Here is a 13,478-nt window from a genome sequence, read left to right as displayed (position 1 = left end):
AAAAGCTGCAAGGGGAGAAGTTCACCACTAATACCTGCAAGTTATGTGCTCCAGGAAAGCCTGAACTGGACCCAAACTCTCTTCCCTTTGGTCCACCCCAGTGCCGGCAGCCTGACCATGCCCTCGTCCTTGAACCCAGCAGCTCCCAGTGTCGGTGTGGGCATGGGCTGTGCCAGGGCCCTGCCATGACACAGGCATCTCCTGGGGTCCGGGGATGGCTTTCAAACAGGTTGTGACAGAGCCACAGTCCTGGAAAGGTGAACGGGAGCCCCAGGGCCAGGCTGTGTTTGTTTATCCTGGTGATGGAGCACACAACAGCAAAACAAAAGGTCAGACCCTGTTGCCCTGGGAGATGGTTTTTGAAGCTGCCTACTGTCCTGCTGGGGCTCGGATGGAGTGGCCCCGCCGCTTGTCATGTCAAGTTATTTTTGTAATTTTGGCTTGTAATAGGTCTGAAAGCAGCCTCCCAGACTGCGCTTTGGGGATACGCTGATACAGGACCAGAAGGGCCCTAAACACCAAGAGAGGAGCGCCCAGCCCTGGTGCTCCGGAGGCAGATCCCCATCCCGCAGCTCCTGCAGCCAGCCAGACCCCAGCTCGCTTCCTTCGTCCAAAGGGCCAGGCACACGCAGCCCCTCCAAGCACGCCAAAAGGTGGGGGAAGTCTGATCCAAACTTCATTTACCTCTGGCCCATCTGGGTACAGAACAGACACAAGCTTTTTCATTCCTTGGCCAGGTTTGAGGTGGGTGCTTTGAGCTCTCTGCGGGCAAGGGTGGGCTGAGCACTGCCAGCAGGCACTGCCAGGGAGGGGGGGCAGGCTGGTCCCGGCTGACTCTGCTTTTGCTCCTGACCCTCTTTGTTTCAGCTGGACTGATAAATGTCACCGCCAACTCCACACATGGCCAGGGTTGAGCAGCATAGAGATGGTGAGGGGGCTGTCCCAGGAGTCCCGGCGGATCTGCCTCTTCCTGGAGCTTCTCCATCGCTGGACCTCAAAGCCTGACATGGCAAAAATCACCCGTCCCCTTCTCGCAAGCAGGGGGACTGAGGCACACAGCCGCACAGTGCCCAGGCTGGGAGCACACGCTGAGACAGTGAAGCAGAGGTGAGACAAGGCAGGAGCCCTGATTCAAGATGTGAAAGTGTCCCCGTCCCACCCCAGCAGCTGTGTCTCACACTCAGGGTTAGGTTCAGCAAATCAGCCTCATTACCTCTACATAAAAGCCCCACATGGTCCCTTCTTCTCCTCAGAGGGCTTCTCCTCCCTCTGGCAGGGGTGGGTAGATGGGCCATAGATCCTGGACGAAAGGCACCTTCTCTCTGGGCATGAGACCAGCAGGGAATAAAAACCGAGCATATCAGCCCTGGTCTCGCTGCTTCTGGTTGTCAGCAGAAGGAGCTTTTGTGTTTACCCAGACTCAAGGGCAATTGCCCGTCACTAACAACACAACATCGCTCAGCCCTGCTGCCCTGAGCCCAGCAAGGGAGCAGGACGGAGCCGGTGGGAGGGCAGCACCGCCAGGGAAGGACAGGCAGCCCCCAAGGCATCAGAACAGAGGTACCAGATCTGTTGGGCTGGGCTCGTGGTCACACATCAGTCGTTGGCCTGAGCTGTGCTGGGGACAGTGTCAGGGCCCTCTTTCTGGGCTTAGACCCATGAATGATCCAAGGCTCAGGACACACCACCGTGGGTCTGATGGCAGCTGTGGGTGCTCAGCACCCAGGAAGCACGGTGGGCACTCTGGTGCTGAGTGTGTGGTGGCTGCCACACTGGCTCCCTGGCGGTGACTCAGTTTCCTCACCTGTAAAATCCAATTTCTTGGATTTTGAATTCTGTCCAGCTCTGAAGGAGCACCCCAACAAGCAATCACGGGGGGCAGCGGAGGGCTTGCTTCCACCGAGCAGGTGTCTGCTGCCAAACACAAAGCACAGCCACTTTGGGGAAGGTGGCAAAGTTGTTCCCAGGCCCCAAAACCAGCAGAAACTGGATTCCTGCCGTATTCACACTCATCCCCACCATCATGTATTTGCATTTGATAGCTCTGCAGGTATTCGGGGGGTGTTTTTCAGACAGTTGCGGTATTTGACAGGGGAAGGACAATGTGCGCTCTTATGCCTTAGCCCAGCACAGTTCCCTTCAGCTGTGCTTTGGGGAAGCGTTACCTTTGCAGGCAGTATAGAGCACATGACACCAGGCAATAATGGGACACAAGGTGACAAAGGTGGAGCGGTGGCTTGCAAACAACTCTGAACAGCCAAGTGTGTCCATTATAATACTAATTATAATCACATTTAAAGCGGAGTTAACTTCTGCCTCTCCAGGAACTTACATGAGGCCACACTTCTCTTACCAGCTCCTGGCTGTGTGCTACGTGCTGTGGTCCAGCCAGCCCCCAGGGAGCACACAGCAAAGCTGGGCTGTTAGCTCTGCCTTTTGGGGGGCTCGTTCATTCCTTATGGTTTTAAAACAGGAGGACAAAAAAATTTGTAGTTATTGTGGCTCTTGTGTCTGAAAAAATCATGTAAGTTGAATGTGTCCTTCAGAGCAGTACCTCCTTTCTTCCTGACAAGTTACTGGCTGTTTCTTCCTGACAAGTTACTGGTTGTTTCAGGAATAACCTATTTGGATGGGGAGGGGGCTGTCCTTAGTAAAGACCCTGGCCAAGTGTGACATCTGAGCCATGTGGGAGCAGAGGAATAGTCATCCTCAGTGTCTCAGGTGTTAGCATGGACTGAGCATGGTTTGGAGAGATGAGGCTTACAGAAAATAGGGTTAGGAAGCATTAAAGGCCTGAGAGAAGCCACTGATCTTGGGAACTGGAGAGGTGGAGTTGCCAGTCAGTGTGCTTACACACAGAGCTCTCCTTCATGCAGAAATCCTCAGGCCAGATCTGGCACCAGCCACGCTGTCAAAGCTGATGGACCTTTTTGGCTGGTTCCTCCAGCTGCAGAACCAGCTTGCTGACTCATTTTTGTGCCATGGTCCCTGTTTGTCTTTATATCCTGAGCACGTAATTAGCCAGCAGGGCTGAGATCTGGTCTCTGTTGCATCGGTGTGAATCCAGACTAGTACCAACACCTTGGCCCTGGGTAGACAGCAAGCACCTGCGCTCAGATCATGTCCCCAGACACAGAAGCAGGCAGGGATGGTAACAGTCCTACTGCTTCCCCCAAACAGGGACAAGAGATTCGTCATGGACTACGCTCTGGAGACCAGCCAGCAAAAGGAGAAGCTTCTGAAAACCATATACACCCTCCAGCTGAAGTCAACGGCCACGCTCCAGACAGCCAGCCCGCTGCTGAGCAGCCAGCGTGGCATGGGCATGGTGACAGAGCACCAAGTCCACCAGCTAGCAGATAAGGCCAAAAGCCTGTGTAGAGATCTGGACAATATTAAGAACCTCCTCCACTATTGCCAGGACAACCTGGTCCAGCGGATCCCCAATCCCACTGGCAGCCGCTATGGGGGAGTAAGTGGAATCCACTGCTCCCTGGATGGCTCCATCTATGTGACAGCTGAGAGTGCTCCCTGGGTCCATGTCCTCAGCAGCACAGGCCAAACGCTGCGGTCCCTGCCCTGCTGGCAAACGGGGAAGAAAAGCAGCACTTTTTTGCCAGAAGGTGTGACTGTAACTCGGATGGGAATGGTGGCTGTAGCCGATATGATGAATGGAGCCATCTGGGTGTTCAACCCTCACACCAGCCCTTCCAAGGGGGAATGGATACAGATCAGAAAGGTTGGTTCCCCCAGGGGTATTGGAGTAGACTCCATGGGCAAGATCTTGGTAGCAGACTATGCACAAGGCCAAGTCCACAGCTTTGCTCTGGACCATGCCTTCAAGATGCTCAATATCCACTCAGTCCCTGACCTGCAGGGACCTCGCTATGTCAGCCCAGCACCCAGTGGAGGCTTTGTGGTAAGCGAGGAGTGCGGAGATGTCAAGGTCTTCACAAGCAGCCGTAAGCTCCTCTGCTCCCTCAGCAGAAAATACGGACACCAGTTTGGCAACCCAGCCGGGGTCTGTGTTGACGTGGACGGCAGCATCCTGGTGGCAGACGAGCAGCGCCGTACAGTCCACTTGTTCCCAGAGCATGGGGCTCCCATCTGCCTGGTGTCCACAGGGCTGCGGAGGCCTGCCGGTGTGGCTTGCTCCTCCTTTGGGCACCTCTTTGTGGCAGACACAGGGGAGAACTGCATCAAAGCCTTTAAGTACTGTGTGAGGTCCCCTTAAGGCCCTGCCAGCCCCAGGGCATGACGCAGTGACCCCAGCCTCACAGCCAGGCAGGGACTGGGGTTCATTCCACCGCAGCCCCGCTGAGCTGTGGGTCTGCTGGTGGGCTGTGAGCTCCACTGCTCCCACAGCCAGGCATTGTCCCCATACTTGACTGCCTTATCGCCCTCCAGCTTCTCCAGATGGCAGAAGCAAGGACTAGACCAGCTCGGAGTTTCTTGGACCCGCCAGAGTAGCTGAAGGAGGACTGAGATACTCAGAATTGGCCACACGTTGGTGCCTCAGCAAACTCACCACCCCGCCCTTGAGATCTTGTGTGTTTTTGCAAAGATAATATAAATATTTCTCCTCCCTGCACACCGTTTTCATGTGGCCGCGGTTCTGCTCCTGACGCCAGAGCGCAACGGGAAGCGGTGAGGGCAGGTGGAGCTGGCAGCCATGCTCTCCCTGGCACGCTGGGCTTGCAGGAGATTCAGTAGAATGGTAAAATGAAGGTAACTCCTTCTGTGCTGCATTCCTGACCTCTGCAGGGAAGCAACAACTACTGCATGGAGTAAATTGCATGTGGGCACCTAAGAATTGCTCACGCCAACCCTCAGCCTGGCGCTGAGCGTGCCCTGCTGTGCTGCTGTCCCGCACACGGTGCCTTTATCAGCAGACGCCAGGGAGAGCATGCAAGGTGGGGTGGCAGAGGGAGGGCGTTCTCGTGTCGCCCCCCCCCCCCGCCCCAAGTCCTTGGCACGGGCATGGTGCTCCATGGCTCCTCTGCCGGTGTCTGAGACCTGAGTCCAGTCACCACTACCTGGGCCAGTCGAGCCCCGAGAGGACCCTCTCTCCTTCCCGGCCCTAAAGGGCCCTCACAGCCACCCTGTCCCTGCAGAGCGGAGCAGCCCTGCAGCACAGAGGGGTCCATGGGGTCTGCACGAGTGGGGTGAGCCTGTCCCATCCCCTCCTGTCACAGGACCTCCCATAAAAAAACATCTCCTGCCACCTTACCTCCTGTTCTGTGGCACCCAACATAAAACAGCCCAAACCCTTCCCTCTGGGCCACCCCGTGGGGCCTGCGCCCCTGACCCACTCTCCCTCTCCACGTGGGACCCCCTCAGTGTCCTCCCCAGCCTGCTGCTGGGACACAGGTGGGGAACTCCTGGATGGGGGGGTCCTGGGCACCGGCACCCACAGGCTGCTGCCACGCTGAGGTGGCATGGACGGGGACTGCGGGGTCCTGTGGGGCAAGGTGAGCCCCTGGCCTTTGGGACAGGGGACGGCAGGGTCCCGTGAGGACAAGGGGATCCCGTAGGGAACGGCGAGCAGGGCGGGGGCACGGCCCGCCTGGCGGCTGGGCGCGCCGCTCCCTATCGGCCGGCCCCGCCGGGCCCCGCCGCCCATCCCCGGGCCCGGCGGAAGGCGCGGGCCGAGCCGCCGGTGAGCAGCGCTGCTGGGTGAGCCGGGGCAGCCCTCGCCGCGGTTCCGGGCCCTCTCCAGGGCGGCGCGGCCCTAAACACCGGGGGAACGGGGAGAGCGGCGCGGGCGGAACGCGGGAGCCCGGTTCCCGGCGCCGGCCGGGCCCGGCGCGGTGCACAGCCCCCGGAAGCGGCCGGCCTGGCGGAGCGGGCGGTAGGCGGCGGCGGGCCGGTCCGAGCGGTGGCGGGGGGCGCGGGGCGGCAGGCCTGCCCTCAGCGGCCCGGGGCTCCCCCCGCCGGGGCCAGGAGCCCGTACCGGCTGCATCAGCCCGGGGGCGGCGCGGCCCGGGCCCTGCGGGCGTTTTAGGGGCGGCCCGAGGGCCGGGGTGGGGGGCTTACCTCTGCCTTGGGCTTGAACGAGGGGTGGCGGGGGGCGGGTGAAGTACCGCACTGCTGCTGCCTCTCAGCCCACCCATGCCCAGAGATCACATTTAAAAACCACAAAAAAACTGGCTGAGCAACAAGTTGGTGGGCTTTGTAGGGAGGCGGCCCCGTTGCCCCGGGATGGCCTGGCTGGCCTGCTGCGGGCCCGCGGCCCCGAGCCCCGCCGAGGGCCCTGGGGCTGCTGGGGGGGGGCTGCCGGGGGGTGGGCGCCCCTTGGCGTGGCGGCCCTGTCACGGGGTGGGCGCCCCTTGGCGTGGGGCAGCCGGCGTGGTGAGGCTGGGGCTGCGTCCCGCTGTTCACCTCGACTTTTCTGTCTAAAGATCTGAAATGAATCAGCCCTGGGGCCCTTTCTTCGTTTGCTGGTTGCGTTAATGCATTTTAGGCGCTGTCCGCTGTTGGTTTTGCTGCGGGCGAGATGGTTGCGTTGATGCTGTGTGGCATCTCGGGGAGTGGGGGAAGAGCTGGGGATTTCCAGCAGAAATGAGTGGTCGGCAAGGCTTTAGGCACTTCACGAGCACGGACTAAGTATATTGGTAGGATATTTCTATTAAAGTTAGCAGCAATGAAACTGTTGACTGTGATGACATTTAAAATGTCAACTTTAGATTTCAGACAGTCGATTGAAATGAGTAAGGTAGGACGCACGGCTGGTTGTGGGTTTGGGAACACCAGCCCTGCTGCCTGAGCGCCCAGGCCAGCTCCCCACTCACCATCTGCCCTGTCACTGTACAAATAGTTGATGGGCTGGTTTTCAACTGTCAAGGTATTTTGTACAGCCTGAAAATTGTATCGGAGCCTTCACTGCCATATCTGCAGCAGCCAAAGGAGAGATCATGTGCTTGGGTACCATTGAACCTGAGCTATAGCCAGTGTAGTTAGCTGCATAAAACTTAATTCATTTAAAAGGTTGGGAAGGGTGTAAGAGAGAAAACTCACATGAACATGAGAAGTGTTTCTCCTCCATAAGAAGTATTCTCAGATGACTGTGGCTATCTTTAAAAAAATCTTGGTGAGAAATAAATGTTTGGATTAAGAGTCAGTTGATAATTCTTCAAAATGTCCAATGGATGAACAAACCTTTAAGAAGGACAGCTGTGCAGAGACACTGGAAGTCTCTTGTAGCAATACTCTGAAACAATTGTGGCATCTCTTGAGGAAAAAGAAGAATAGAAAAATCAACTTTAAAAGGTTATCTGTCCAGTATTACTGGTGGTAGCTTTGGGAATCAAAACAGAAATACTGAGAAACCCCACTCAGGTACTTACCTTCCTCATTTATCTCTGGGTTCTTTAAAATACCAAGCTCAATTTCACTTTTTTAGAGTATGCAGTTATTGGTGAACTTCACTTGTAATATTTTGGTATTGCACTGTAGCTAGAATGTTATCACTCTAGCTAAATTTATATTATTTTAAATAATTCCTGAGCATATGTGTTTATGTACATTCCCAACATGTTCAATCCGTTATTTTGCCTTTCATAGCCCCTGTATTTATATAATTTATTTCCTTTTTCCTAGGAATATGTCTGTAGGTCTTAGGGCAAAAAAATGAAAATCCTTTTTCAAACCTAAAGCTAAATCATGAAGCAAATGTCATCTCACCTGATAATGTTTCATTAACAATGGGTTAGGCAAGGAGGTAGGAGAGGTAGTGAAGGGAAGAATATCTTGGTCAGTACCCTTGGACAGACCGCAGTCTTTCTAAAAGAAGGAAAAGCAAAATGACATGTTTTATATCAAACTTTTTTAAGGATCAGTGTAATTAATTGTGTCTGTCAGCAGATTTTCACCAAAGTTTCCTATGTGTGTCAGGAGCAACTCTTCTAGATAGGATGTGTCCTTCGATGTCTTTGTGGTCTTCCAGAGGAAAAAAACATCAAAAAATACATGAATCATTAATTAAGTAGCTAATTCAATAGAAGTGAAAGATGAGCTTCGATGTCTTGCTTTTTCAGTCCATTTGGGTCTAATAGTCATTAAACTGTCTAGTGAAAGATGACGTTTCCCAGTTGTACTGCATGTCTTCGGACTTTCCCATGCCTGGTGTCCTGCACCCTTACAGTCCCAGGCTGTCACATCTGCCATTTTCCTACCCTTCCTTTGGTATGCCTTTCCACTTCCGTTCTCCTTCTGCTAGAGGCTTGTAGTCCTTTGGAAAAACACATAGTATTTGAGGTTCTTCTGAGATCCTGCTTCCTTATAGGCTTCACAGCTCCAAGCTTATCCCTCTGGTCAAAGAGAGAGGGATGGAAGTCCCTCTGTAGCCTCCAAATCTTGCCATGGGCTGGAGGGTCTGTGGGACAGCGAGGGACAGTGCTCGGTGCCCTCGGCACCTGTGAAGACTCTGCTTCCAGCAGCATGCTGTGAGCAGAATCCCTCAGGAGCACCCGTATGCCTGTCTGAGGGGAGGTCTTGGGGTGTGCTTTGCAGTTTTGCAGTAAAAGGGAAAATTCAGTTCCAGGGAAAAAAAACATTAATCCTTGCAAACGCAGCAACTGTGGTGCTTTGCCCATCAGAGGAGCGAGCTGTTCAACAAGGAAACTTCACCTTGCTGCCTCGAGGGGCTGACAACTCATCCGTGAGGTGAGCCGATATTTCCTACCGCTGTACTTGGCGGAGCTGTGGGGCTGGGAGTAGGTTAATTGTTCGCCTTTGCTGCTTCCCCATCGCTGCCTCATGCCATAGCAAATTGCCAGGTGCTGAGATTTACTAGATCAATTGTCCTGTATTAAAAAGAGAAAACCAAAACCACGAGGGACCTTCACCTTGCACATCCTTTCTACGTGTTATAAATACATTCTGTGTTCCTCTTTCCGACTGACTGGGTCCCTCACAGAGGAGCCAGCCTCGGGGGCCTGCAGAGTTTTCACATCTCTAACAAAGCACTGAAGGACAGGAAAGGACAACGGGTGCCGGATGCCGACTGTTCTGTGTCAGCGCCTTCCTTACTGCAATTATATTTCTGTTCGAAACCTCCACCTTATTTAAAGAGACATTGTCAACTGCCTCAAAGCTCCTTTTTGTAAAGTCTTACAAAGCCATTGAGATGTGTTCTTAAATGATATGAAGAAAAACATTGTAAAGAACACTGATAAAGCACAGGTGCTTCTTCATTCTTTAGGATCTTGTATCTAATGAATTAAAACTACTACATAAACTTCAATCAGTTAATCACTATGGTCCCTTTTGACAAAGTTACCATCTCTGTTTCCAGATGAGGGGAGTGAGACAAGAGGAGATGAGTGATCTGACCAAGGTTGTTCAGTGAGTTTGTTGCAGAGCACAGCTCACAGCTCTGGGGTCGTGGGTGATGAAGGAGGCGCTGACATTATCTGGCTTTATAGCATAAACTTATATCTCATTGTCAGTACAGGAGGTGGTGTTCCCCAGAGACATCACGGTGTGCTATGATGTCCCTTCTCTAGGAAGTGCTCAAGCACATCCAGTGTCAGAGCTGAGGCTGGATGGATTCCTAATCTTGGCTGGTCCAGCGGGCTGTGCTTATCAGTGTGCTGTCATGAAAGATTGCACCAGGACTTGGAGAAGGGCTTTGCTGAGAAAGTCCAGTCTTGCCACCCCTCACTTCAAAAACTGCTGACTGTCAGGAACCTCCTAAATACTTCTCTGACGTGTGTATGTCTGTTGGCTGTCACTAATGTCGTTCGGCAAGTGGTTGAACTTACTGTTTTAAAACTTGGTTGGTCCTCATCCCCAGTGCCTTTGGTCAGCTCAGATTTTCCTTGCATTTAATTGCCATTCTCAAGTTTTATTTCTGCATTTGTTCACAGGTGTACCATTGTTCCAGGGTTGCTGCCATGGTACTTAAAGTCTTCTTTCCATCATGCTGCTCCTCAGCAGAGAGTGGCATTTTGATCGGCCGGTGGATCTCGGAACAGAACTCTGCTGTTATCCTTGCTGTGGTCCATTTCCCTTTTATTCCTGTCCAGGTGAAGCAGTATGTCAGTGAAGTCCAACGAGTGACTAAAGTCAATGTTTCTGTGCTTGGCTCATGGAGCAACAGCAAACAGGAGAAAGAAGAGAGTCTGAGTGAGTTCTTGGAAGACCTTGGGACAATATTCTCCCATGAGCCGTGGATTCAGATAAGCAAAGAGGGGAACAGCAAATTCTGGAGCTGTTCTACTCTTCAGAAACACTCTAACAACCCTAAGGAGGAAGAAATCATCTTAGTGTACTATGACCAGCGCAAAGTCATGCTTTCCCATCTGCATCCCCCTTTGGACACAGCTGCCTCCACTGAGCGCAAGGCAGATGATGCTTCAAAGCTCTCTGCCATCTTTGACACAGTTGCAAAGAGTAAGATGCTGTTCATGACGGACAGGTACGATGATGGGCCCATTAAGCTGACCCACTGGCAGTCAGATGGCGTTGAAGCTAGTATCATCGTGGAGCTGTTGAAGCAGGCCTCTGTGCCTGCGTGCATGCTGCTGACATTCCTGCTTTCAGTTATCTCTGGGATCTGCAGGAGCAGGTAAGTAACGTGACACTGGCCAGCTTACATTTTGCCTGGAAATGTAATTCATGTTTAGGCATTTGCAGGGTTCCTGCTCAACCCCAGTGAGAAACACAGTTGACCCAAAATCTTTCTGTTGGAAACAGGCTGCTGCCGAGCTGCTATTAGAGTTTGAGGAGCTCTGTTGAAAACGCAAAGCTAAAGACTCCCTCAGATAGGATAGAGCTCTTCACGGGGCTGGGACATTTTCTGGGGAGGCACTTACCTCCTCCCCATTTGCAGCAGGGGGAGCTCAGCCCCACTTCAGTTTCATCACAGCTGAAATACTGGGTTTCCAGCTATTCCATGGCTGACAGAATGACATGAGGATCTCCTTAATGGCTCGATAACTAGGACTCCCTACTCCCTGTTTGCTATGAATCCCAGTTGTGAAACTTCAGCAAATATGTGTCTAAATCCATCGTGTCTCTAACAGGTGCTGGTGTTGCAACCTTGGCACCTTACAGCAGGTTACAGGGAATGCTGGTCTATGTTAATCCTTGGAGAAATCCCATTGTCACAACCATGACACTGAATAGGATGCTTCAAATGTAATGAGTGGCAAGTGCTTGCACTAAAGAGGAATTCTGAGCAGATTTGAAGGGGAGAAGCTTCTGTGTATAAAGCTTAATAACACATGTGGTCAGCCTGCCTGAAGAGGTTGTGCCGGAGAAGGGAGTGCAGTTCAGGTTCCAAGCTGCAAGGGGACACTTTAATTGATGAAATTTGGATAACAGCTACTATTGTATTCATGGATAAATCTTCTCAAGTACAGCCTAAGGGTATGGGGAATGGAGTCTTCTAACAGGTTTCCAGTTGTATGATATTGTCATAAAAAAATTACAGTGAAACTCTTCATATGCAAAGATTTTCTGAACAGCTGGATTAGGCATTTTGATGCACAAAGGGAACACTGTCTGGTTTTGGATTACTCTATTGGGAGAGATTTAGGGTCAGCCTCAATCCTGATATAATCAGGGACCACTGGTTCCTGGGACTGCTCTGTAGATGCTGACTCTGCATTAATGGTTGTTAGTGGTAACTAAGTCAGAACTTTGTAGCTTGGTGGAAGACTGGGAGTCAGCTCTGAAGGTCCTTTGTCTGGCTGTCCGTGGCCTGTGTGCGACTACCAACAAACAGGATGATCCTTTTCTGCATAGGCACTTGGTCTCAAGGTCAGATGTGACCACCTTCGTCAGTGCTAGGACTTGGACCAGGTTTAGCATCAGGTTAAGCCCAAGCCTCGCAGGTCTCCAGAAGGCCACAGTCTAAGCATAACTTGGGAGTTCAAGCTTAGTGTGGCAGGTTGGGCACAGGTATCTGGTACCCAGCTTATCAGGAGCTTTTCTGATTTCAGCTTTTCCTAAGCCCATTACCGACATTTTGAGCCAGAGCAGCGGCCAGGCTAGCAGCCAGCTACGCACCAGCAGGCAGAATGCGAGACTTGCTGCACGTAAACCTAGGTTGAACTTGTCCATAACCTTGGGAGGTACAGATTTTTTTCTGCTTTGTTTTATTCACCCATAGTATCAGCATTATATTTGCCTGTCTTACAGGTGTTTTAAAAGGTCAATCTTGGCGAACAGAGATTAGTATCTGGCTTTATAACAAACCTCCTGCTTGACCTAAGTCATTTAATTTAATTTGTTTCAATCTAGCATGATGTGTGGTACAACCTCCTTTGTGCCAACATACACAAGGCAGGGAGGGTTCAAGATGGTACATGCAGGTGTCCTTCCAGTCCCCTCCTCCCAGTGCTGGAATGGGACAGGATGTCCCATAAAATAAAGATCTGCCAGGTTTTTGTTCCTTCTAGTCACAGGACCTGATTCTTTCCCAGGTCTTTGTGATGTTAAGGGATGGTCAGCTTTCAAAAGCCAAAGAAAGAGGTCAGTGATGTCCCCTCAGGCTGCAGAGGCTCGGGGCTTTTTAGATATGCCACTGTTGTGTATTTGTGCTGGGGAAGCCGGGCAGCAGCCTTAGAAATCTCAGAAGGTGAACGCTGACATCCAGTTTACCGCGAGCTCTCAAGTCCTGTACATCTTAAATTAAGGCATTTCTTCAGCACCACCTTGTGCTAAGGGGTGGCCATTGCAATCCTCTCTGCAGAGGGACTGGGCTGCGGGATTGCCGTTACTGCTGAAGGTCTCAAGTGTGCTGTTGGGGACATCAGGGTGGTTAAGTACTGAGGCAAGAAACTCTAAAAATGTCTATTTACAAACACTGTGACCTCTGATTCCTCATCAAGGAGGGAGGCACTCTTCCTTCAGGTTCTGGCTTGGAGCAAAAAGACAGCCAGGGGTTCTGGTTAATGGAGCTTTAATATTTGCATGTGATCCTGACTCAGAAAGACTGCTTTTCATCTGATATCTGAAAAATCCACTCTCACTCTTAGAAAAAAAACCTGAATTGAAAAATCAAGTTTTACTCATGCAGGCTATTTTAATGTATTGCTAAAATTATTTGTATTTGGAAACACCCCAAAGATCTCCTGCTGCTTAAATAATGCAATGACACAATATCACTGGGTTTTTTGTTGTTGGTTGGGGTTTTTTTACGTGGTTGGTTTTCCATTGCACTTCTGAAAATCATCCTATATACTGTGTGGTAAACAAGTGGGAGCATTTATGGCAATGCATAGTCAATATGCATAGGGGTAGGAGACCACGCAAGAAGTATTTTTGGCTTTCCTCCGCAGTAACTCCTGGAGATGAGAGCTCCCATAGTACATCTTGCAACTATTATATTGAGCTTTTTGCAGTATGTTTGTATTTTTATTTAAATAAGTATGTGTATGTATTTACTTTCCAGAGAAAGCGTGTAAGTGGAATAGAGGTTGTCGTCTTGGTGTTAAGTGAAAAGAGAAGAGAGTCAGCTGTAGCACAGA

General features: G+C 51.6%; 2 protein-coding genes across 10 annotated transcripts in view; both read left to right on the top strand.

Moving 5' to 3' along the window:
- The first annotated feature begins 2,645 nt into the window (after positions 1 to 2,645).
- Positions 2,646 to 4,587, top strand: NHLRC4 (NHL repeat containing 4). The gene has a single exon (XM_037382774.1). The coding sequence runs from the start codon at positions 3,149 to 3,151 to the stop codon at positions 4,232 to 4,234; it is 1,086 nt and encodes a 361-aa protein (XP_037238671.1). The 5' UTR covers positions 2,646 to 3,148; the 3' UTR covers positions 4,235 to 4,587.
- Positions 4,588 to 4,630: 43 nt separating this feature from the next.
- Positions 4,631 to 13,478, top strand: part of PIGQ (phosphatidylinositol glycan anchor biosynthesis class Q) — a 38,803-nt gene continuing 29,955 nt past the window's right edge. The window contains exons 1-2 of one of the 9 annotated variants that reach the window (XM_037382767.1): positions 4,631 to 4,728; positions 9,870 to 10,570. In XM_037382767.1, coding sequence (XP_037238664.1) covers positions 4,723 to 4,728; positions 9,870 to 10,570 — 707 coding nt within the window. In that variant the 5' untranslated portion in view covers positions 4,631 to 4,722. The other 8 variants (XM_037382770.1, XM_037382765.1, XM_037382772.1 and 5 more) reach the window with 8 other exon arrangements.

This window comes from Falco rusticolus, chromosome 4 (assembly GCF_015220075.1).
Source record: "Falco rusticolus isolate bFalRus1 chromosome 4, bFalRus1.pri, whole genome shotgun sequence".
NCBI lineage: Eukaryota > Metazoa > Chordata > Aves > Falconiformes > Falconidae > Falco > Falco rusticolus.
Note: the sequence above shows the minus strand (reverse complement) of the source record. Positions and strands in the feature narration are given on the sequence as shown.

What these genes read in the sequence shown, in the direction of transcription:
- NHLRC4 (XM_037382774.1), top strand. Translation starts at nt 3,149, where the DNA reads ATGGTAACAGTCCTACTGCTTCCCCCAAACAGGGACAAGAGATTCGTC.